Source organism: Oncorhynchus kisutch, linkage group LG2 (assembly GCF_002021735.2).
Source record: "Oncorhynchus kisutch isolate 150728-3 linkage group LG2, Okis_V2, whole genome shotgun sequence".
Classification (NCBI taxonomy): domain Eukaryota; kingdom Metazoa; phylum Chordata; class Actinopteri; order Salmoniformes; family Salmonidae; genus Oncorhynchus; species Oncorhynchus kisutch.
The window spans coordinates 15,443,577-15,470,038 of record NC_034175.2 but is presented as its reverse complement, the minus strand read 5'-3'; the positions used below and the strand labels follow the sequence as shown (position 1 = coordinate 15,470,038).

General features: G+C 43.1%; 1 protein-coding gene across 2 annotated transcripts in view; it reads left to right on the top strand.

Annotated features, from left to right (window-relative positions):
* The window catches only part of si:dkey-12j5.1 (probable assembly chaperone of rpl4), a 30,366-nt gene extending 4,266 nt beyond the window's left edge, over positions 1–26,100 (top strand). Inside the window, exons 3-11 of one of the 2 annotated variants that reach the window (XM_031788477.1) lie at positions 51–197; positions 301–453; positions 631–752; positions 839–962; positions 1,727–1,831; positions 2,014–2,082; positions 9,486–9,539; positions 12,488–12,628; positions 25,207–26,100. In XM_031788477.1, coding sequence (XP_031644337.1) covers positions 51–197; positions 301–453; positions 631–752; positions 839–962; positions 1,727–1,831; positions 2,014–2,082; positions 9,486–9,539; positions 12,488–12,628; positions 25,207–25,377 — 1,086 coding nt within the window. In that variant the 3' untranslated portion in view covers positions 25,378–26,100. Of the gene's footprint in view, positions 1–50; positions 198–300; positions 454–630; positions 753–838; positions 963–1,726; positions 1,832–2,013; positions 2,083–2,321; positions 2,876–9,485; positions 9,540–12,487; positions 12,629–25,206 lie in introns of those variants that run through there. The other variant, XM_031788479.1, reaches the window with a different exon arrangement.
* The last annotated feature ends 362 nt before the right edge of the window (positions 26,101–26,462 follow it).

Here is a 26,462-nt window from a genome sequence, read left to right as displayed (position 1 = left end):
AGTTTGGAGTTTGCCACACGCTGTACACTTACATCTGTGTTGTGTTTCAGACGGAGGAGTGTATGGACAGTTTGGAGTTTGAGATGGCAGGGAGGTTCTGTCAGCGAGCACTAGAGGTGGAGCCTGACAACCTCCTTACCCTGGACCTGCTAGGACACATCCACTCTGAACTGGGAGACACACAGAGGGCCAAGGAAATATCCTTCAGTGCGTGTGTGTATGGTGTTTGCCTGCATCTCTGTGTGCATGTGTGTGTTGTGCAAATGCACATGCGTGTGTGTTCCTTAACCCCAGCTCTAAGTGTTTCTGCATGCAGTGCAGTTGAGTCCTGAAGAAGGTCATAGTAAATACATGTCTTTAGGGCAGATACACACAGGCCAGGAGGCTGTGCAGTACTACACCAAAGGAGTACAGATACTACTGTGTATGCTGGAGAAACACGCACAAGCCACAGTGAGTATACGCACACACACTCATGGGATCTTGTTGAATGCATGTCTAACACAGAACACTAGGAGGAGCTGTTTCTTCAGTCTGAACACTTCTACTGACTGTCACAAACTGACTATCACAAACTGGCAGCCAGAGATGCTGAATACTTTTACCTCAACTATCTCCCTGTCACCCCAGGCAGGAGCAGGCGCTGAGGCAGCAGCCTCTCCACTCCAGGACTCGGGGTCAGAGATCCCGATAGCCAGACACGTGTGTGTGGCCTACTGTTCTGTGGCAGAGATCTACTTCACTGACCTCTGGTAACACAAAAATCATATATACATTTTTGTTACCTGAAAGGCCTGTTGTGTATTGAATTCACAGATTTGTGTGTGTTTGTGTGTAGTATGGAGGAGAGGGCAGGAGATCAGTGTCGAGAGGCCATAGAACGAGCGCTGACCTATCAGCCTGACAACCCAGAGGCTCTACAGCTGATGGCCAGCTACCTGTTCAGTACAGAGAAGAACCAGGTCAGTACACACACACACACACACTGTATGCCTATAAATCAGAGGCAGGTATGTCTCACGCTAAGTTATCATCTTGTTAAAGCAGCGATCAGAGTTAATTCATGTGAGAAAATTGAATAATATGCCATTAATCTGATGAGCTATGAACACACACACACAATAAGTTTATGACAGATATTAATGCAGAATGAGTTATGAAGCAGATACATTTGGACACAGGGATCACATCTGACAAAGAGAGGAGGAGGGAAGATGGGGGGAGAGAGAACAAAAGAAAGTGATGAGGGGAGACAGAAAAATGGTCTTTAACTGAACAATCCGAGCATTTGCAATTGTCATACAATTTTATGATAATCTGCTAGTCCTAGCACTGCAATGAGACAGGCCTCTAATTCTTCAGAGAGCCTTAATCTTTAGGGAGTAACAATAACAGCAAGCTAAGGATTTACTCCTAAATGACTCTTACATTTCAAAGAGGGGACAAGTTTAGGAATACTGCAGCTCTTCTCAAGGTTACTTTTGTAAATATCTCCTCCAGCCACCAGATGGCACTGTGGATCTAACCAGATGGAGTTGATTTGACAGTTGTGTGTAACCTTGACTTAACTCGGCAAATCAGTCAAGAACAAATTCTTATTTACAATGACGGCCGTCAATTGTGCGCAGCCCTATGGGACTCTCAATCGCGGCCGGATGTGATGCAGCCTGGTTCAGGGGAGAAGATGTCAGATTTTGTGTGTGTGTGCACGCGCGTGTGTGTGTAGGAGGGGAAGGAGTACCTGATGAGGAGTGTGGATGCATGGCTACCTGCCCTGAAACAGAGTGAAGCTCCACCCAGCAGAGAGGACATAGAGGAGGAACACACACAGGTGAGAGACTTATTACCCCCCCCCCCCCCCCCCAACCACACACACAGGCGAGTCAGACAACCCAGAGCATAAAAGCCAAGTCAGAGGGCCAATTTATCGCTCTGTTTGTGTGACTTTGTGTGTGTCTGTGTGAGAGCAATTGTGTGTGTGTCTGTGTCTAACTCTTTTTGTTCTCTTTCCAGAGTGACATCCCACCATATGAATCCCGCATCACCACGGCCAAACTCCTCATAGAGGCAGAAGAGTACGAGGTAAGAGTATGTGTGTGTAGGATGAGTTTTCTCTGTGAAAAGAACAGTGCTCTGTATTCTTTATCTTTGCCAGAGATCATCTTCAATAATAGAGGAGTGGTCTTTACCCAGAGAGAGAGGTAAACGGAGGGAGGAACAGCGATGATAGGATGGAGGGCTTTAGAAAAGATCTGGAGGGAGAGGGGTAGAAAGGTGTGTATCTGACACATTGTTTGTCTTCATCCTCGTGCATGTGTCAGCAAGCCACACAGACTACATACTCTGCATCTATTGAGGAATCAGAAACAATTGAGGTGGAGATGAGGATGAAGATTGTTTCCAGGCTCACAGCATTCACCACGATAACAACAAGATGGAAGCAGCAGATAACTGGAGAACAGGAGATGCAGGACAAGATTACTCAGATCTAGAGTAACTGAGACTATTTTAGTCCTCTATTGTTAAAAAAAATATGGTTCTGTGTTGTTTCCACACAGCAGTGGTAAACCCAGAGGCAAGTCATTAACATCGCAGTTTAACTCTAAACAACAACAACATTTTAACTCATAAATTACACACACACATCGGAATCGAATAGGGAATCCGTTGTTAAACAGCAGACAATAAGCATTTGACCCTAGTAGAGCAGAGGGAACGAGGGAAGGAAATGGCGGAGAGGAAGACGGTGGTTATAACCAGGGTCAAATATAATTAGCAGAGGCTACGAATACGGATTTCTCATCCACCTCCCCTCTGGAAACTCTTTTCTCATAACTATGGATGTGAATGTTCTGCACATGTTATTTTACACATTCAAGTTTTTCTCTTTACTGTACTCTTCTGAACCCTTAACCAATTTGATATTTCTGAACAGCTGAAATAAAAACTGGTGATACACTATATATACAAAAGTATGTGGACACCTTCAAATCAGTCGATTCGGCTATTTCAGCCACGCACGTTGCTGACAGGTGTATAAAATTGAGCACACAGTCAAATTTATTTATATAGCCCTTCTTACATCAGCTGATATCTCAAAGTGCTGTACAGAAACCCAGCCTAAAACTCCAAGCAATGCAGGTGTCGAATCACGGTGGATAGGAAAAACTCCCTAGAAAGGCCAAAACCTAGGAGGAAACCTAGAGCGGAACCAGGCTATGAGGGGTAGCCAGTCCTCTTCTGGCTGTGCCGGGTGGAGATTTGAACATCTTGGCCATGTTCTGTTATAATGTTCATAAATGACCAGCATGGTCAAATAATAATAATCACAGTAGTTGTCGAGGGTGCAGCAAGCCAGCACCTCAGGAGTAAATGTCAGTTGGCTTTTCATAGCCAATCATTAAGAGTATCTCTACCGCTCCTGCTGTCTCTAGAGAGTTGAAAACAGCAGATCTGGGACAGGTAGCACGTCCGGTGAACAGGTCAGGATTCCGTAGCCGCAGGCAGAACAGTTGAAACTGGAGCAGCAGCATGGCGCAGGTCCTCCAAGAGAGAGAAAGAAAGAGAGAATTAGAGCGAGCATACTTAAATTCACACAGGACACCGGATAAGACAGGAGAAGTACTCCAGATATAACAAACTGATCCTAGCCCCCCGACACACAAACTACTGCAGCATAAATACTGGAGGCTGAGACAGGAGGGGTTAGGAGACACTGTGGCCCCATCTGATGATACCCCCGGACAGGGCCAAACAGGAAGGATATAACCCTACCCACTTTGCCAAAGCACAGCCCCCACACCACTAGAGGGATATCTTCAACCACCAACTTACCATCCTGAGACAAGGCCGAGTATAACCCACAAAGATCTCCGCCACGGCACAACCCAAGGGGGTCTACATTGGCCGTAGAATGTCCTAACTGAAGAGCTCAGTGACTTTTCAACCACTTCCTTCAACATGGCACCATCATAGGATGCCACGTTTCCAACAAGTTCATCAAATTTCTGCCCTGCTAGAGCTGCCTTGGTCAACTGTAAGTGGTGTTATTGTGAAGTAGAAGGAACAAGAACTGCTCAGCCGCAAAGTGGTAGGCCACACAAGCTCACAGAATGGGACCGCCGAGTGCTGAAGCACAAAGTGCGTAAAAATCGTCTGTCCTCAGTTGCAACACTCACAACTGAGTTCCAAACTGCCATGGAAGCAACGTCAGCACTATAACTGCTCGTTGGGAGCTTTGTGAAATAAGTTTCCATGGCTGAGCAGTCGCACACAAGCATAAGATCATCATGCGCAATGCCAAGCGTCGGCTGGAGTGGTGTAAAGCTCGCCGCCATTTGGCTCTGGAGCAGTGGAAACGTGTTCTCTGGAGTGCAGAATCTCGCTTCACCATCTGGCAGTCAAATGGACGAATCTAGGTTTGGCTGATGCCAGGAGAACGCTACCTGCCCAAATTCATAGTGCCAACTGTACATTTGGTGGAGGAGGAATAATGGTCTGGGGCTGTTTTACATGGTTTGAACCCTTAGTTCCATTGACGGGAAATCTTAACGCCACAGCATACAATGACATTCTAGACAATTCTGTGCTTCCAAATTTGTGTTCAGCATGACAATGCCCCTGTGCACAAAGCGAGGTCCATACAGAAATGGTTTGTCGAAGAGCTTGACTGGCCTGTAAAGAGCCCTGACCTCAACTTAGGATGAATTGAAACGCCGACTGCGAGCCAGGCCTAATTGACCAAAATCAGACGAGCAGGTGTCCACATACTTTTGGTCACGTAGTGTTTATGTATATATATACAGTTGAAGTCGGAAGTTTACATACACTTAGATTGGAGTCATTAAAACTAGTTTTTCAACCACTTCCCAAATTTCTTGTTGACAAACTATAGTTTTGGCAAGTCGGTTCTACCTCGTGCATGACACAAGTCATTTTTCCAACAATTGTTGAAGATTATTTCACTTATAATTCACTGTATCACAATTCCAGTGTGTCAGAAGTTTACATGCACTGAGTTGACTGTGACTTTTAAACAGCTTGGCAAATTCAAGAAAATGATGTCATGGCTTTAGAAGCTTCTGATAGGCTAATTTACATCATTTGAGTCAATTGGAAGTGTACCTGTGGATGTATTTCAAGGCCGACCTTCAAACTCAGTGCCTCTTTGCTTGACATCATGGGCAAATCAAAGAAATCAGCCAAGACCTCGGGGAAAAAAATTGTAGACCTCCACAAGTCTGGTTCATCCTTAGGAGCAATTTCTAAATGCCTAAAGGTACCACGTTATTCTGTACAAACAATAGTATGCAAGTATAAACACCATGGGACCACACAGCCGTCATACCGTTCAGGAAGGAACATACTTTGGTGCGAAAAGTGTCAATCAATCCCAGAACAACAGCAAAGGACCCTGTGAGGATGAGGAGATGAGGAAACAGGTACAAAAGTATCTATATCCACAGTAAAACGAGTCCTATAACGGCATAACCTGAAACGCGACTCAGCAAGGAAGAAGCCACTGCTCCAAAACCGCCATAAAAAAGCCAGACTACGGTTCGCAACTGCACATGAGGACAAAGATCATACTTTTTTAAGAAATGTCCTCTGGTCTGATGAAACAAAAATAGAACTGTTTGGCCATAATGACCATTGCTATGTTTGGAGGAAAAAGGGGGAGGCTTGCAAGCCGAAGCACAGGGGTGGCAGCATCATATAGTGGGGGTGCTTTGCTACAGGAGGGACTGGTGTACTTCACAAAATATATTGGCATCACGAGGAAAGGAAATTATGTGGATATATTGAAGCAACATCTCAAGACATCAGTCAGGAAGTTAAAGCTTGGTCACAAATGGGTCTTCCAAATGGACATTGACCCCAAGCATACTTCCAAAGTTGTGGCAAAATGGCTTAAGGACAGCAAGGTCAAGGTATTGGAGTGGCCATCACAAAGTCCTGACCTCAATCCTATAGAAATTTTGTGGGCAGAACTGAAAAAGCATGTGCGAGCAAGGAGGCCTACAAACTGACTCAGTTACACCAGCTCTGTCAGGAGGAATGGGCCAAAAGTCACCCAACTTATTGTGGAAGGCTACCCGAAACGTTTGAACCAAGTTAAACAATTTAAAGGCAATGCTACCAAATACTAATTGAGTGTATGTAAACTTCTGACCCTCTGGAAATGTGATGAATGAAATAAAAGCTGAAATAAATCACTCTCTACTATTATTCTGACATTTCACATTCTTAAAATAAAGTGGTGATTCTAACTGACCTAAAACAGGGAATCTTTACTTGGATTAAATGTCAGGAATTGTGAAAAACTGAGTTTAAAAGTATTTGGCTAAGGTGTATGTAAACTTCTGACAACTGTATTTGTTAACAAAAAATGTTTAAAAAAAAATCAAGACCTAGAATTGCCTTTGGTGTATCCCACAAAAAAGGTTCACTGTTATAAGCTAACTATTTTTGAATTTAAGCCAGGGAATTTGGGGAATTTTGCTTAACTTCGGAAACCAGAAAATTTCAGACCCTGTGCAACCTTAGTCCCCAGCACAAGGTGTACCTCTGTAATAATCATGCTATTTAATCAGATTATTGATATGCCACACCTGTCAGGTTGATGTATTATCTTGACAAAGGATAAAAGGCTCACTAACAGGGATGTAAACAAATTTGCACAAAGTTTGAGAGAAATAAGCATTTTGTGCATATGGAACATTAATGGGATCTTTTATTTTTATCACATTACAAAAGTTTTATCGTATATTACCATAGCAGAAGAAAAACATAGTCTACACGTTGCATTGGAGTGACGTTAAAGGCCCAGTGCAGTCAAAAAGTGATTTCAGTTTTTTTAATTTTTTTATAAACATTCGACCAGTTTATTAGGCACGCCAGTCTAGTACTGGGTTGGATCCCTCTTTGCCTCCAGAACAGCCTGAATTCTTTGGGGCATGAACATGTTGCTCAATTGGTATCAAGGGACCTAAGACGTGCCAGGAAAACATTCCCCACGCCATTACAACACCCCCACCACCAGCCTATGCTGTTGACGTTAGGCGCAATTGGGCCATGGATTCGTGCTGCTTCCACCAAATTCTGAATTTGTCGGACCAGGCAATGTTTTTCCACTCCTCAATTGTCCAGTGTTGGTGATCGCGTGTCCACTGGAGCCGCTTCTTCTTGTTTTTAGCTGATAGGAGTAGAACCCAGTGTGGTTGTCTGCTGCATTAGCCCATCCGTGACAAGGACCGACGAGTTGTACATTCTGAGATGACATTCTACACACCACTGTTGTACTGCGCCGTTATTTGCCTGTTTGTGGCCCGCCTGTTAGCTTGCACGATTCTTACCGTTCTCCTTCGACTTCTCATCAATAAGCTGTTTTCGCCCACTTGACTGCCCCCTGAAAAAATGTTTTTTTGTTTGTCGCACCATTCTCTGTAAATCGTAGACATTAGCGTGCATGTAAAGCCCAGGAGGCCGGTCGTTTCCAAGATCCTGGAACCGGCGCTCAGTCAATTACATAACAAAAATCTTTCCCATTCTAACGCTCAATCGCACAGTAACTGAATGCCTCAATGCCTGTTTGCGTGCTTTATATAGCAAACCACAGCAACATGACTCACTGTCTGTAGGAGTGAACCATTTCACAATTTTTGTGACTGGGTGGTGTACCTAAATAAATGGCCACTAAGTGTATATTTCCACACTATAATAATCCTGTGAAATTGTGAAAATGATCATAATGCCCTTTTAGTGTAAGAGCTGTTTGAAAAGACCACCTAAAGTATCAGCCTGTTTTGGTGGGATGCAGTTTTGGCCTACTTGGTGACATCACCAGGATGTAAATTAGTTAATAGACCAATAAGAGGGTTCCAAACCTTGCTGCCAATAACAGCTAGTTTTCAGTTTTCCCCTCCCCACTCAGACCAGTCCTAGCTCAATTCTAGCTTGAAAACGTCTTCTTTTCTAAGAAGCTAATTTAGTTTGTTTTCAATTAAAAAGTCAAAAATAATCACAGTAAGGTACTTAATTATTACCCAGAAATGATTTGATATTGATATGAAAAATAAATAAAAATGCTACATTGGACATTTAGGTCAATACCAAGTGTCAAATGAATCACTTTGTAACCTCCTGTCGTATGAGTGACAAACAAAGGTACAGGAGTCTGACTGAACAGACACTTCAGACACACAAGCATGCTCACGGGTACACACACACAGAGAGAGAGAGAGAGTTATAAATGAGCTACTCACAGGAGGGCGGTTTCTAACTGGTCCTGAAGCAAAGGGGACGACATGTTTAGTGTGTGTATTTGTTGTTGCTGTTGAGTAATCTGCAGGCAACGTTACTAAACAGAATCATTTTACCAGAGTGCAGTGCACGGATAGAGACCAGACAAATGACTATAACAGTCTGGGGGGCTGTCTCACACACACACACACACACGCCGTTTCAGAGACAGAGATGCAGGAAAACCAAAGCAACTGTGAATGACAGTGTATTTCAACTAAGTGAATAATGTAGGAGGTACATGTATATAAAGAACATATAAACAGGTGAACGTTCACACAGGAAGGATATTTTGTCCTTGCAAGAGGTAGTGTCATGACAGCCAGTCTTAGAGTTGAGTTGTTGTCATCATGGGTTGTCGTCAGTGGAATGTCTGTCTATCTGTTGTGAGTCTGTTTTCTTGTAAGCCGTTACTCAGTGGTTGGCTCCTTGGAGGTCTGGAACTAACACCGATAGTTGGGTGTTTAACTACATCGGCTAAATAGTTTATTGATCAACCTCAGCGCTAATACAAAACATGTACTCTGTAGACCATCAGGAATGAGATGTTGATTTCCCTCTAATCAGAATGTGTTAATTAATCCAACGTAATACCTCTCAGCAGGTAATCAGCCCCACAATGAATCAACACACATACCCTCTGTCTCTCGCATGCACAAGTGATGATAAAAAGTGGAAGAGGGATGAAGAAAATGGGACAGATGAACTCTTTGAAGAGAAAGAGATGCGTGAGATTGTGTACACTGGGGAGGGGTAAGGTGAACTAGTCTGGAATCATCAGGACAGGAGGGCGTGGACTGGTGATCAGGTCCATTGATGAGGACTAGCTATTGACCATGACCAGTTCTGTATTGGTTGTTGAGTTCAAGGAGTATTGAACAGGAGGGATATTGACAGATTATTGATAGTAATCATGAGATTAGCTTCATTGTGTATTGATGACTGTGTAAGCTGTCTTGTTGCTATTGACGACCGTGTCTACGGAACACTGGGTTTTGAGCCTGATCAGACTCTCTCTGATCACATCCATTGAATAGGGTGGCAGAGAGAGCGAGATGTGTGTGACAGGAAACACCTCGCTCTCTGCCTCCACACACATAGCGACTCAGGCTAGGAGCAGGATGTGCTTAATGTATAATGAACAATGGAAATGATGGTTTGTGTTTTTATGATTTCTCTCTCAGACAGCAGTAGATGTGTTGGAGGGTCTACTAGAGGAAGATGACGAGGTGGTGCAGGTGAGTCATGATGTCAGTTTTTTTATTAGATTTTTTACAATACAAAACATCCACATACAAATGATAGCATGCAGACCTACACAAACATCAACAGCATCACCCCTGCCCAGGCCCACCTGCTCACACCCCCGTCTCCAGCACTCGCATCACTCTCTCCGCCACATGGCATCAGAGTGCACCATTTTGTTTCTGTCGCCCACGCACTTTCAACATTTAGACAATAAAGCATTTTATATGAAACTTGGGGCTGCAGGTAACCTGGCAGGTAACCTGGCAGGTAGGGGCGTTAGGCCAGTAACAGAGAGGTTGCTAGATCGAATCCCAGAGTTGACAAGGTAAAAATCTGTTCTACCCCTGAGCAAGGCAGTTAACCCACTGTTCCCTGGGCGCCGATGATGTTGATTAAGGCAGCCCCCCCCCGCACCTTTCTGATTCAGAGGGGTTGGGTTAAATGCGGAAGACCCATTTCAGTTGAATACATTCAGTTTTACAACTAATTAGGTATTCTGGTGTCCTTTGACAGCTCTTTGGTCTTGGCCATAGTGGAGTTTGGAGTGTGACTGTTTGAGGTTGTGGACAGGTGTCTTTTATACTGATAACAAGTTCAAAAAGGTGACATTAATACAGGTAACGAGTGGAGGACAGAGGAGCCTCTTAAAGAAGAAGTTACAGGTCTGTGAGAGCCAGAAATCTTGCTTGTTTGTAGGTGACCAAATACTTATTTTCCACCATAATTTGCAAAGAAATTCATTAAAAATCCTACAATGTGATATTCTGGATTTTTTTTCTCATTTTGTCTGTCATACTTGAAGTGTACCTATGATAAATTACAGGCCTCATCTTTTTAAGTGGGAGAACCTGCACAATTGGTAGCTGACCAAATACTTTTTTGCCCCACTGTATTTGAAAATATCTACATTGGTCAGTTCAAAATTGCTTTTTAATTCTGTCATGGAAATACATGTATTTCCTATTACCAAGTAATTTATTGTATTATGAAAAGCTATCCAAGGATTGTTCCATAAGGTTGTGTTTTTAGGAAGTGATTGGTTCTTGAAGAATATGTTACATTTTCTTCCATATTGTTAGTGTTCTTAACTATGAAGTTGTTAATGTTTTTAGCTTTATCCTTTGAAAATAGACCTGTGAAAATATTCTGGGCTAGTTTTCTTTTCTGTGTGTGAAGTGAGCAGGAGACACACCTGCAGCCTCCGTTCAGTTCTCTCTGCTCCTGAGCCATATTAGTATTCTTTGCAAGAGGTGTGTGTGTGTGAGACGATCTAACCTCAGTGTGCTCATTCTTTCTCACCCTTCCTCCTACACACCTCGGCTGACAGATTGAGAGCAGTCACTTGCTCAACCTTTGAACTCATTCAGGCGACACCTGCTCTAAGCAGAAACACACACACATACACACACACACACACACACACAGTTTGAACTCCTATGAATATACAGTAAAGTGTTTGTTTTGTCAGTAGTGTTCCCGAGCACCATCAGAATAACACAACTGGAAATAACGATGACACAACCTAGTCTAAACCCTCTACCCACAGCAGCTCAAACTGTTTTGTGCCAACCATTCTTTTTGTAAGTCACCCACCTCGGTAACTCATGCATTGTTAATGGACCCAAACAGCTGCCAGTAGTCAAGGTGGTGGTACCTAACTAACTCCCTGTACAATGTAGTACTTTGTCAACGGGTTTGGGGAAACTTGGAATTCTGACTCTTTCTAAGTCGACCTTAACGTAGACCTTGTTAAAACAATTAAAACTCTCTAGAACCAGATGGTATCTGTGACTGTTGTCTCGTCCAAGAGGACTGATTGACACCTCCTTACTGTAGACTTATCATTAAGAGAGTAACGTGTGGGTGTTGTGTGGATTCTCTTGAAGTTCTTAATTAGTTGTCTCGTTAATTTTCTGAGACGAGTGGTGGCTGTGCTCATGAAGAGTGTGTGCGTGTGTGCGTGTGTGTGTGCTTAGTTTAATACAGCCATAAATACGAGCAAAACAGACCATATTTCATAAACCCTTTCAAAGAGACTTATTCTAATGGAGTTTCTTTTGAGGAAGCAAAGACATTCTGATTGAAGTAACAACCCAGATCTAGACACACACACACACATGCACACACAGGTCAGTGCGTCTATTCAAACCGCTATGCTCTCAACTTAAGTTACAGAGTTGTAGATCCGGTCATGAAGAGGATGCTTCTAATAATTGTATAATCATTCAAAAGGCATAAAGTTATGTTCAACCTTCAAGCCTCTCGTCTTCATGAGTGAGTGTGAGTGTGTGTGTGTGTGTGTGTGTGTGTGCATGCATGGGTCTGCTGATAGAGGTGGAGGTCGCTGTTGTTTTCTGCTGTAAAATGAATAGTAAATGAGGGGAATGTTAATGTCCTGCTTCTGCAAGAAGTGTGGGTGGCTGATCCTTGTCCTCAGATGAGACACACACCCACACACACGTTTCTAAAGTACAAGTGTGCTGTAGGTGGAAGGATGGGGGTAAACTATGTAGGGTGTGTTTAATGTGGATGTGTACAGTATTGGCATGAGGGAGAGAGAATACAACAGGTAGTTGAGAGGAGAGAAGGAATGGAATGTGTTTAGCTGTGTTTCGTCCTTTAGTCTGTAAGTGGTGTGTGTGTGACAGCGCTTTCAGATTGGCTGCAGTTTGCGAAGACAAACTGCAGCAGCACAGGCCCGGCTAGTTACCATAGTGGCAGCTCATGTGGATGCTGTGAGCATTTCAATAAGTGCCTCCGGTGTGTGTGTGTGTGTGTGTGTGTGTGTGTGTGTGTGTGTGTGTGTGTGTGTGTGTGTGTGTGGAACTGTTTGTCACAGTTCCAAGTACAGATTTCACGTGGACTAGACCGTTAAATGTGCTTTCCCTGTCATAGCTGAGCTCACTTAATAAAACATTTCTTTCTCTCTCTCTCACAGGTGTGGTATCTCTCAGGCTGGGTGTGTTACCTACAGATGGAGGAGAGAAGAAGGGAGGAGAGAGAAGAGAGCGATGAGGAGAGGGAGGAGTGTGAAGCGTTGAAGGAGGCAGCCAGATCTTACCTGACCAAAGCCAAGAAGGTACACACACACACACACACACACTGATGAGGCTTATTGATGTAAGTCTGTTTGGTTGATATTGTACTGTCAGCTTGTACAGTCAGTAATACACATGTATGTTACAGAGCTTCACTGCTGGCAGTGAATCTGTAATTTTAGCCCTATCTTCATTGTTTTCTTACATCGGGGAGCTATGTGTCGGTCTTAGAATTTTGTGTGTTTTTGTGTGTGTGGTGTGGATGTGTTTAACTATACTTGTGGAGACCAAAAGTCCCCACGAATAGTAAACAAACAAAAGTGGTTTAGGGTTAAGGTTAGAATTAAGTTTTAGGGTTAGGAGCTAGGGTTCATTTTTAAGGTTAGGGTTATTGGGTATGGTTTTGGGGTTAAGGGTTAGGGAAATAGGATTTTGAATGGGACTGAATTGTGTTCCCACAAGGTTATCTATACAAGACCTGTGTGTTTTAGTTATGTGCGGGTCAGCTGTTTGTTCAACCGCCCACAATTGCTAATAACCCATCCGCAACCGCCAAACTATGTGCAACCGCCAACCATCCGACCCGCTAATATAGAAAATGAGCTGTACAGTCAGAGATGCTGGAACCATTTTCTGACTGGGGGTGCAGGATTTATATTTTACGCCTAATTTCGATGGGCCTATTTTTCTGCTTTCCAAAATTTTGTTAGGCGATTTGTTACTCAACTTGTCTATAATTAGATACATGCAGCTTCTGTCATTTTACTTGTTGCCAAACTTTTTATAGTCCCGTACTCCTTCAAACATTCAACCTCCAGCTGCGTACCCCCTCTAGAACCAGGGTCAGCACACTCTCAAATGTTGTTTTTTGTCATCATTGTAGTCTGCCATACACACTATACAATACATTTATTAAACATAAGAATGAGTGTGAGTTTTTGTCACAACCCGGCTCGTGGGAAGTGACAAAGAGCTCTTATAGGACCATTTTTTTATCTATATTTAACCATCTTACATAAAATCTTTTTCATTGAAAATTGTGAATAACTCACCACAGGTTAATCAGAAGGGTGTGCTTGAAAGGATGCACATAACTCTGCAATGTTGGGTTGTATTGGAGAGAGTCTCAGTCTTAAATCATTTTCCACACACAGTCTGTGCCTGTATTTAGTTTTCATGCTAGTGAGAGCTGAGAATCCACTCTCACATAGGTATGTGGTTGCAAAGAGTATCAGTGTCTTAACAGAGCGATTTGCCAAGGCAGGATCTGGCAGTGGCTTCTGTTTTAAATAACGTTTTCACATAACCGCTTGTTGCAATTTTGATTAAGCTCTCTTTTTCAGATATCGGTAAGTGGACTGGAGGCAGGGCATGTAAGGGATAACGAATCCAGTTGTTTGTGTCATCCGTTTAGCGAAAGTACCTGCGTAATTGTGCACCCAACTCACTCAGGTGCTTCGCTATATCACATTTGACATTGTCCGCAAGCTTGAGTTCATTTGCGCACACAAAATCATACAATGATGGAAAGAGCTGTGTGTTGTCCTTGTTAATGCAGACAGAGAAGAACTCCAGCTTCTTAATCAAAGCCTCAATTTTGTCCTGCACATAGTTTGTATATAGTTGCTGAGAGTCCCTGTAATCCTAGATTCAGATCATTCAGATGAGAAAAAACATCACCCAGATAGGCCAGTCGTTTGAGAAACTCGTCATCATGCAAGCAGTCAGACAAGTGAAAATGATGGCCAGTGAAGAACTTTAAGCTTGTTTCTTAATTAAAAAAGAAAACGTCAATACTTTGCCCCTTGATAACCAGTGCACTTCTGTATGTTGTAAAAGCATTACATGGTCGCTGACCATATCATTGCATAGTGTAGAAAATAAACACTTGTTCAGGGTCCTTGCTTTAACAAAGTCAACCATTTTCACTGTAGTGTCCAAAACGTCTTTCAAGCGGTCAGGCATTCCCTTGGCAGCAAGAGCCTCTCGGTGGATGCTGCAGTGTACCCAAGTGGCATCGGGAGCTGCTTGCACGCGTTACCACTGCACTATGTCCCCCTGTCATGGCTTTTGCGCCATCAGTACAGATACCAACATGAACAGCAACTACTTTTGGCTACATACGGACCGTTAGTGGAATTCCCGCAAGAGATTAACGGTTAATGTGATTGGATGTTAATTATTTGACTAGGCTACATGTTTTTGACACTGTGTGTGTGTGTGTGTGTGTGTGTGTGTGTGTGTATACAGTGGGGCAAAAAGGTATTTAGTCAGCCACCAATTGTGCAAGTTCTCCCACATAAAAAGATGAGAGAGGCCTGTCATTTTCATCATAGGTACACTTCAACTATGACAGACAAAATGAGAGAAAAAAATCCAGAAAATCACATTGTAGGATTTTTTAAAATGAATTTATTTGCAAATTAGGGTGGAAAATAAGTATTTGGTCACCTACGAACAAGCAAGATTTCTGGCTCTCACAGACCTGTAACTTCTTCTTTGAGGCTCCTCTGTCCTCCACTCGTTACCTGTATTAATGGCACCTGTTTAAACTTGTTATCAGTATAAAGATACTTGTCCACAACCTCAAACAGTCACACTCCAAACTCCACTTTGGCCAAGACCAAATAGCTATCAAAGGACACCAGAAACAACATTGTAGACCTGCCCCAGGCTGGGAAGACTGAATCTGCAATAGGTAAGCAGCTTGGATTGAAGAAATCAACTGTGGGAGCAATTTATTAGGAAATGGAAGACATACAAGACCACTGATAATTCTCCCTCGATCTGGGGCTCCACACAAGATCTCACCCCGTGGGGTCAAAATGATCACAAGAACGGTGAGCAAAAATCCCAGAACGACACGGGGGGACCTAGTGAATGACCTGCAGAGACCTGGGACCAAAGTAACAAAGCCTACCATCAGTAACACACTACGCTGCCAGGGACTCAAATCCTGCAGTGACAGACGTGTCCCCCTGCTTAAGCCAGTACATGTCCAGGCCCGTCTGAAGTTAACTAGAGAGCATTTGGATGATCCAGAAGAAGATTGGGAGAATGTCATATGGTCAGATGAAACCAAAATATAACTTTTTGGTAAACTCAACTTGTCGTGTTTGGAGGACAAAGAATGCTGAATTGCATCCAAAGAACACCATACCTACTGTGAAGCATGGGGGTGGAAACATCATGCTTTGGGGCTGTTTTTCTGCAAAGGGCCAGGACGACTGATCCGTGTAAAGGAAAGAATGAATGGGGCCATGTATCGTGAGATTTTGAGTGAAAACCTCCTTCCATCAGCAAGCGCATTGAAGATGAAACGTGGCTGGGTCTTTCAGCATGACAATGATCCCAATTACACCGCCCGGGCAACGAAGGAGTGGCTTCGTAAGAAGCATTTCAAGGTCCTGGAGTGGCCTGCCAGTCTCCAGATCTCAACCCCATAGAAAATCTTTGGAGGGAGTTGAAAGTCCGTGTTGCCCAGCAACAGCCCCAAAACATCACTGCTCTAGAAGAGATCTGCATGGAGGAATGTGCCAAAATACCAGCAACAGTGTGTGAAAACCTTGTGAAGACCTCTGTCATTGCCAACAAAGGGTATATAACAAAGTATTGAAACTTTTGTTATTGACCAAATACTTATTTTCCACCATAATTTGCAAATAAATTCATAAAAAAATCCTACAATGTGATTTTTCTGGATCTTTTTTTTTTCATTTTGTCTGTCATAGTTGAAGTGTACCTATGATGAAAATTACAGGCCTCTCGTCTTTTTAAGTGGTGGCTGACTAAATTATTTGTTGCCCCATATACACACACACACACACACACACACACCCACACACACACACACACACACACACACACACAGTTGAAGTCAGAAGTTTACATACACTTAGGTTGGAGTCATTAAAACTAGTTTTTCAACCACTCCCCACATTTCTTGTTGACAAACTACTTTTGGCTAGTCGGTTAGGACATCTACTTCGTGCATGACACAAGTAATTTTCCCAACAATTGTTTACAGATAGATAATTTCACTTATATCTAACTCTATCACAATTCCAGTGGGTCAGAAGTTTACATACACTAAGTTGACTGTGCCTTTTAAACAGCTTGGAAAATTCCAGAAAATGATGTCATGGCGTTAGAAGCTTATGATAGGCCAATTGACATAATTTGAGTCAATTGGAGGTGTACCTGTGGATGTATTTCAAGGCCTACCTTCAAACTGCCTCTTTGCTTGACATCATGAGAAAATAAATAACAAATCAGCAAAGACCTCAAAACAAATTGTAGACCTCCACAAGTCTGGTTCATCCTTGGCAGCAATTTCCAAATGCCTGAAGGTACCACGCTCATCTGTACAAACAATAGTACGCAAGTATAAACACCATGGGACCACACAGCCGTCATACCGCTCAGGAATGAGATGCGTTGTCTCCTAGAAATGAACGTACTTTGGTGCGAAAAGTGCAAATCACTGCCAGAACAACAGCAAAGGACCCTGTGAAGATGCTGGAGGAAACTGGTACAAAAGTATCTTTATCCACAGTAAAACGAGTCCTATATTGACAAATCCTGAAAGGCCCTCCGCAAGGAAGAAGCCACTGCTCCAAAACCGCCATTTAAAAAAAGCCAAGACTACGGTTTGCAACGGTACATGGGGATAAAGATTGTACTTTTTGGAGAAATGTCTTCTGGTCTGGTGAAACAAAAATGGAACTGTTTGGACATAATGACCATTATGTTTGGAGGGAAAAGGCTTGAGGCTTGCAAGCCGAAGAACACCATCCCAACCGTGAAGCACGGGGGTGGCAGCCCCATGTTGTGGAAGTTAAAGCTTGGTCGCAAATGGGTCTTCCAAATGGACAATGACCCCAAGCATTCTTCAAAAGTTGTGGCAAAATGGCTTAAGGACAACAAAGTCAAGGTATTGGAGTGGCCATCACAAAGCCCTGACCTCAATCCTATAGAAAATTTGTGGGCAGAACTGAAAAAGCATGTGCGAGCAAGGAGGCCTACAAACCTGACTCAGGAGCTTTTCGCAGCTCTTCTCTTATTGAATTATACGCTGACAATGTCCTTTTTGCCTCAGTAGACCAACGTGAACTTTTTTTCTGCCAGTGTTCCCAAAAGCATTTGGCAATTGCTGTGTATTTGGCGCCTGTACAGTTAGGCCCTGAAGCTTAGGCTTACGCACTGACTTCAGATATACAAATAATTAAACAAAAACCCCAATGTAACCTATAGTTATGAATTGCACAAGAATTATACATTTATATGATTTTTCTCTTTATTCAACCCCCCCGCCTGCCACCCACCAGCCCTTAATCCACAAAATATTTCATGACCATAAACCTGCCCACCACGCGGATATAACTATGGGGACTGTGGGTTAGCGTCAACCCACGCGTTGCTAGTGTGTGTGTGTGAGAGAGTCTTCCCTCATAACAGGCCAGTGTTTGTGAGAGTGCTAATTATTAAAGTGTTCAGTCTCCAAGTTAGTCAGAAAACCTGAAAATGTTAATGAGGCCTAGTTCACACTGGCTTGTTTAGACACAAGTCCACTTCTAGCATACTTAATTATGTTGATAGCACTCTTTGTGTGAGTGTGCATATTTAATTACATTTTTGCATGTCTGTGCCTGTGTATGTGTCTGTGCACATTTGATTATGTTTGTTAGAAATATCTCCATTATTCATTTCCCCTCTGATGAATGTGCTTCGCCACATTACTTCTAAAGAGACAGACCCTGTTTCTCTTTGGCTCTCATGGAAGTTTACAAGGGGGTTGGATGATGGTTGACCTCGACACCCCTCCAACCTTCCCTCAACCCCTCTTAGAGGAGAGAAGAGGAGCTGTAAACTCATAGCCCCTTATAAAGCCACAAATAGCTGTATGCAATTTGTATGTTTGTCACAGGACACAGGCATGAACGCCATGCATACTGTACACACACACACACACACACACACACACACACACACACACACACACACACACACACAGGTAGTGGTGTGAACAGTACATGTCTTTGGCAATTTATCTCTCTAGGGGAGTCGTACACACATACATGCACACACAAGGGTTTCTGTTAGCTGACAATAGCTGGCTTTTGGAGTAAAATATATATATTTTTCAGGCTTTAAATAAATCTGTCTAGCGAAGAAAAAGAATCCCATGGCAAAATATAGCTTTTTGGAAATACCAGTTGTTGTAAACATTTGACCACTCATGCTTAATGGTCTATAAGTTCATTTGCATAATTGAGGGGAATTAAATTGGTGCGCGTGTACGTTCGTTAGTTGCTATGTTTATCACATGCTCACAGCATACAGACACAGAACCTATTAGAGGAAAATCTGTCAGACAGCATGAGAGCTGCTGCTACAGGTTCTCAAACAGCTCATTAGTTGCTGCTGGAGTTGAACGTGCTTTTATAAGCCCAATCATTCTAAAACGATTCTAAATCCACGATTTAAAAAGAGCTAGGCCGACCATTTTTATTTCTCAACTGGTAGGCCTAATTGAAGCACGCTTCCCATTCGCCATTCAAGTGCATGTAGGCAACTTTAGGCAGGGTTCAGGGCGTCGCCCAACACTTTGCAATGAGCTGGAAGCCAGTATGCATTTTGAAACCTGAGCATTTTACTTCATATGATGAGACATGTCTTACCTTGCTTCAAAGTAAAATCTGACCATAGAACTGGGGAGGCAATTATTTATTTCTTTGTCCAGTAGCCAATATTAGCAACCCATGCTAGTCATATTAGCAACCCATGCTAGTCATATTAGCAACCTATGCTAGTTGTTGCATCTTTAAATCAAATCAAATCAAATGTATTTATATAGCCCTTCGTACATCAGCTGATATCTCAAAGTGCTGTACAGAAACCCAGCCTAAAACCCCAAACAGCAAGCAATGCAGGTGTAGAAGCACGGTGGCTATGAAAAACTCCCTAGAAAGGCCAAAACCTAGTAAGAAACCGAGAGGAACCAGGCTATGTGGGGTGGCCAGTCCTCTTCTGGCTGTGCTGGGTGGAGATTATAACAGAACATGGCCAAGATGTTCAAATGTTCATAAATGACCAGCATGGTCGAATAATAATAAGGCAGAACAGTTGAAACTGGAGCAGCAGCACGGCCAGGTGGACTGGGGACAGCAAGGAGTCATCATGTCAGGTAGTCCTGGGGCATGGTCCTAGGGCTCAGGTCCTCCGAGAGAGAGAAAGAAAGAGAGAAGGAGAGAATTAAAGAACGCACACTTAGATTCACACAGGACACCGAATAGGACAGAAGTACTCCAGATATAACAAACTGACCCTAGCCCCTCGACACATAAACTACTGCAGCATAAATACTGGAGGCTGAGACAGGAGGGGTCAGGAGACACTGTGGCCCCATCCGAGGACACCCCCGGACAGGGCCAAACAGGAAGGATATAACCCCACCCACTTTGCCAAAGCACAGCCCCCACACCACTAGAGGGATATCTTCAACCACCAACTTACCATCCTGAGACAAGGCTGAGTATAGCCCACAAAGATCTCCGCCATGGCACAACCCAAGGGGGGGCGCCAACCCAGACAGGATGACCACATCAGTGAATCAACCCACTCAGGTGACGCACCCCTTCCAGGGACGGCATGAGAGAGCCCCAGTAAGCCAGTGACTCAGCCCCTGTAATAGGGTTAGAGGCAGAGAATCCCAGTGGAAAGAGGGGAACCGGCCATGCAGAGACAGCAAGGGCGGTTCGTTGCTCCAGAGCCTTTCCGTTCACCTTCCCACTCCTGGGCCAGACTACACTCAATCATATGATCCACTGAAGAGAAGTCTTCAGTAAAGACTTAAAGGTTGAGACCGAGTTTGCGTCTCTGACATGGGTAGGCAGACCGTTCCATAAAAATGGAGCTCTATAGGAGAAAGCCCTGCCTCCAGCTGTTTGCTTAGAAATTCTAAATCAGCCCTTGCTTTGACAGGAAGCCAGTGTAGAGGCTAGCACTGGAGTAATATGATCAACATTTTTGGTTCTAGTCAGGATTCTAGCAGCCGTATTTAGCACCAACTGAAGTTTATTTAGTGCTTTATCCGGGTAGCCGGAAAGTAGAGCATTGCAGTAGTCTAACCTAGAAGTGGCAGAAAAATGTATCCATGCTTTTGTATCATTTTTGGACAGAAAGTTTCAGATTTTTGCAATGTTACGTAGATGGAAAAAAGCTGTCCTTGAAATGGTCTTGATATGTTCTTCAAAAGAGAGATCAGGGTCCAGAGTAACGCCGAGGTCCTTCACAGTTTTATTTGAGACGACTGTACAACCATTAAGATTAATTGTCAGATTCAACAGAAGATCTCTTTGTTTCTTGGGACCTAGAACAAGCATCTCTGTTTTGTCCGAATTTAAAAGTAGAAAGTTTGCAGCCATCCACTTCCTTATGTCTGAAACACATGCTTCTAGCAAGGGCAATTTTGGGGCTTCACCATGTTTCATTGAAATGTACAGCTGTGTGTCATCCGCATAGCAGTGAAAGTTAACATTATGTTTTCGAATAACATCCCCAAGAGGTAAAATATATAGTGAAAACAATAGTGGTCCTAAAACGGAACCTTGAGGAACACTGAAATTTACAGTTGATTTGTCAGAGGACAAACCATTCACAGAGACAAACTGATATCTTTCCGACAGATAAGATCTAATCCAGGCCAGAACTTGTCCGTGTAGACCAATTTGGGTTTCCAATCTCTCCAAAAGAATGTGGTGATCGATGGTATCAAAAGCAGCACTAAGGTCTAGGAGCACGAGGACAGATGCATAAATCTCCCCTCTTTCTAAATTTCAACAGATTCCTACCTTGTCAGCTCAGGGATTCAATCTTGCATCTTTACGGTTAACTAGTCCAACGCTCTAACCACCTGCCTCAGGAGCCTGCCTGTTACGCGAATGCAGTATGAAGCCAAGGTAAGTAGCTAGCTAGCATTAAACTTATAAAAAAACAATCAATCATAATCACTAGTTATAAACTACACATGGTTGATGATATTACTAGTTTATTTAGCATGTCCTGCATTGCATATAGTCGATGCGGTGCACATTCGCAAAAAAAGGATTGTCGTTGCGCCAACGTGTACCTAACCATAAACATCAATACCTTTCTTAAAATCAATACACAGAAGTATATATTTTTAAACCTGCATATTTAGCTAAAAGAAAGGTTAGCAGGCAATATTAACCAGGTGAAATTGTGTCACTTCTCTTGCGTTCATTGCACGCAGAGTCAGGGTATATGCAACAGTTTGGGCCGCATGGCTCATTGCGAACTAATTTGCCAGAATTTTACATAATTATGACCTAACATTGAAGGTTGTGGAATGTAACAGCAATATTTAGACTTAGGGATGCCATCCGTTAGATAAAATACGTAACTGTTCCGTATTTCACTGAAAGAATGAACGTTTTATTTTCAAAATGATAGTTTCCGGATTCGACCATATTAATGACCTACTCTGTGTGTTGTAATTAAGTCTATGATTTGATAGAGCAGTCTGACTGAGCGATGGTAGGCACCAGCAGGCTCGTAAGCATTCATTCAAACAGCACTTTCGTGCGTTTTGCCAGCAGCTCTTCGCAATGCTTCAAGCATTGCGCTGTTTAAGCCGATCAACTCCCGAGATTAAGCTGATGTAACCGATGTGAAATGGCTAGCTAGTTAGCGGGGTGCGTGCTAATAGCGTTTCAAACGTTACTCGCTCTGAGACTTGGAGTAGTTCTTCCCCTTGCTCTGCAAGGGCCCTGGATTTTTTGGAGCGATGGGTAACGCTGCTTCGAGGGTGGCTGTTGTCGATGTGCACCTGGTTCGAACCCAAGTAGGAGCGAGGAGAGGGATGGAAGCTATACTGTTACACTGTCAATACTAAAGTGCCTATAAGAACATCCAATAGTCAAAGGTATATGAAATACAAATCGTATAGAGAGAAATGGTCCTATAATTCCTATAATAACTACAACCTAAAACCTCTGGGAATATTGAAGACTCATGTTAAAAGGAACCACCAGCTTTCATATGTTCTCATCTTCTGAGCAAGGAACTTAAACGTTAGCTTTCTTACATGGCACATATTGCACTTTTACTTTCTTCTCCAACACTTAGTTTTTGCATTTTTTTTAACCAAATTGAACATGTTTCATTATTTATTTGAGGCTAAATAGATTTTATTGATGTATTATATTAAGTTAAAATAAGTGTTCATTCAGTATTGTTGTAATTGTCATTATTACAAATAAGTAAATAAAAATTGGCCTATTTAATCGGTATCTGGTCCTCCAATAATCGGTATCGGCATCAGCGTTGAAAAATCATAGTCGGTGGACCTCTAATGTGGATAGTAGATTGACATAGGCTAGTGATTGTTCTGTTCGTTACTCATCTTGTTGGCTGAGAAAAAGTATATGTGGCGTTTATTCTAACATCTTCAAATTGCTCATCGGAATTCGGTAAGCACACCGTTGCATTGTCGACTTGCGTGTTCTGAGTAACCATTATCTAAATGCGAGTTCTATCATTCTAAGCACCGTGGGTGGACGCCCTAATCCGGTTACGCACCCAATGCATATAGGTCCGGTAAATCTCTCAAATGTCCGTGAAGTTAAAATTCCTAACAAAACCCCTGACGCGCACACACACACACTATTAACACTTCACCACTCCTGGAGTTCACTCACTCTTTTCAACCACAGCATTAAAATTACATCACACACACACCCTCCAAGCCATTCATACCCTAAGGGATGGCCTCTAGCTCATCAAAGAGTAAAACGCTTGACCTCCACTTGCTCCTTCCCACACACACTCATTTATACACACACATATACTCTTTTACTCCACGCACACAATGCTGCCGCTTTTTGTGATGTTTTTACTGTTGATTTCAGCTCCTCTGCTGTTAACCATCCCTCAGCCTCTACTCCACCCGACACTCCACCTCTCACAACATTCCCTACCCTGCTCTCCTCGTCTCCTGAGAGTGGGTATGGGTGTGTTTCTAGGTTGGAGTTTGAGCAGTGATCTGTCACACAGACAGGAAGGTCACTTGTGGAGCAGAGAGAGAAGGGGGGGGTGGAAAAGGTGAAGAAAGAGGGATGAATTAAGTTGTGTGGGTCAGGAGGAAAAGGTGAAGCATGGAGGGAGTGGAGACACAGCAGGAGAGATTTGTGGGAAGTTTAAGAGGAGCTGAGATAGGAAAGGGGGATTGTGATTTAGAGGGAGGTGAGGATAAAGTCCTTGATCTCTATTAGTCACCCAAAGAAAGAAAGTATGTCATTCATTTTGCCTCAAGGGCACATCGACTCTCGCTTTCACAATTTCTGCTTCGCTTTTTGTATGAGATATGTGCCATATGCCGTATGTACACTTAATCAACCTGAACCTCAGGATAATAGATAGGGATCTGAGGAGGGGAGAGAAAGAGGAAGGAGAGCTCGAGAGAGGGTGAGTTAGTTAGTGTTAATTTCCCTCCTCTCTCTTCACAGGTCAACACCCTCACCCCCTGTCACAACGGCTTAGGAAAGACGTGTCATTGTGTGTGTGTGTGTGGGGGGGGGGGGGGGGGGGGGCATTGGCCAGATGTGCCTCAGAGACTCCAGACTTTGAGGGAAAGCTTCTTCTTCTCACACACAGAGAAAGACACAAACACTCTCACACATACACACCACACAGAGCAGCCAACCTGTGAAAGAAGGGAGGAAAACTTGCATTACTCTAAATGAGAAATGTGTTTAATTGATTGTGTGGCTTTGCTGAGCTCAGCACTCTTCTCTAATGTATAACACTGTTTATTTAACTAACGGCTATCGCAATGAAAAATGATACTCTCCTGGCAGATGCGTTCCTCTTTCTGTATGAATATTCCATAAACGTCACAGCTTAAGTTGAATAAGTACATTTTATCGATATGCCATGATACTCAAGTGATCAACTTAAAAATGAAGGACATCAACTGTCTCCAAATGAGCTCCTAGGGGGCCAAGCGTCTTCAGGCCTACTGCTTGGTGACTGTTCCTGGGGCAACACCAACGCATGCACGTACGCGCACACAAACTATTTTGGCCGGGTTACACTGGCAGTGTGAATGAAGGTGATCTGTTCCTTCTGCCGTTTGTACTTTGTGTGCGTGTGCACCTGCATGCATGCCTGGATGAGACAGAATAATGCAGTTCAGCCCAGATTCTCAGACCTGCTTATCTCCCTCACTAGAGGAGAAGTTGTTTCGAGCAAAAGGAATGTGTGTGTGCTCGTGCGTGTGCTGATTGCTGTGGTGGTGTGTTCCGTTCTGTTATCAGTCCAGTGCTTCCACTCAGGCAGAGAGTTTTATACACCGGGAAATCTACTGGTCCCGTCTACAGGGGGACCAGCTTTTGTAATGGTCCCGCTTCACAGCACATTTCACTGAGATAACAACAGCAATACTGTGTATGTGAAAGAGCGCAGAGAAAAATCCTATACACTTTCCTTGTTCTGCTGAGCCCAATACCCAAGGAAGGAGGCATTTTTCACCTTAAGTCCTGGTGGAAACATGCATGTATGTAACAAACTGTGTGTCTCTCTCTCTCTCTCTCTCCAGCTGTATGTGAAGTTGCACTGTGACGACGAACCCATACTGGAGCACATGGAGCAGCTGCTGGTGGAACTGGGGGGTGAGACAGAGGGGGAGGAGGGGGAGACAGACCCTGCCCTGGATGAAGACTTTGAGCCCAGCAGTGACGATGAGGAAGAGGACGCCATGGAACATTGACCACACCCCTCTCTCTCTACCAGTGATCTAGTGGTAAAATAGTGGGTTAGTACACGCTGAGACGTTCGCGGTGAATAAAGTAACACACTATGTTTCCAATGTCTTTTTCTGAGATAGGTGGGTAAATAAATAAGTATGTAAACAGCGTTTAGACTGCACACCACTCTACTGTTATAGTGCACTATTAACTCGGACATTAAATAAAGGTAAAGTTTATAAAAATGTAGTTTATAAAGACCTCTTACCTATCTCTGTACACCTCACAAACCAGATGCAACACTTTGTTGGAAAGCAGCAGAGTTGTGAATGCCACAGTCCATGGGCCCTTGAGAGAGGATGAATTTGAGTTTTCTCTGAATCTTTCTCGCTCGCTAGATATTGTCTGTATCGTGTTCTCAGAAGTGCCTTTCTGCTGTTCAACCCTGAGTTTCCCAGAATCATATGACCTCTCTCTCTGTCATATTAGTGCTGAATTGTTTTCCATATTAGAATGGAGTGATTGACATGTCGACTCGAGCTTTGTTTCCATTGTCCTGGAAATAACCAGATAAAAAAAGAACTTGAATACTGTTTGGAGAGAAAAAGAACAATCTGCTTCTTTTTTTAAATGTGTGTTGTAATAATGAGGTGAATGTTTTCTTCCCTTCATGACCCAGGTTCACTTTAGAAAGCGATTCCAATATGAATGTGACCTGCTAAAATAAAGAACTAACACAGAACAGGTTCTGCAGTGTTGTAGAGTTCATGAGAGGAGTGAGCATTAAGAGATGGATGAAGTTTCAATGTCACATGCACAAGTACAGTGAAATGCTTTCTCGCAAGCTCTAACCCCAACAATGCAGTAATCAATAACAATGTAATACTCACAATAACAAGGTAGAACAAAAACACACAAGATATAACAATAAAGAAAATGATTCAGTCAGCACACTATATACAGTTCCAGTACCATATTTTCATGTTAAGGGATATTGGATCGATAGAGGTAGATACTGTATGGATTAGGGGTAAGCTGACTTGGCATCAGGATATATTATAAACAGTAGCAGCAGCGTATATGATGATTGAATGTGAGTGGGTGTGTG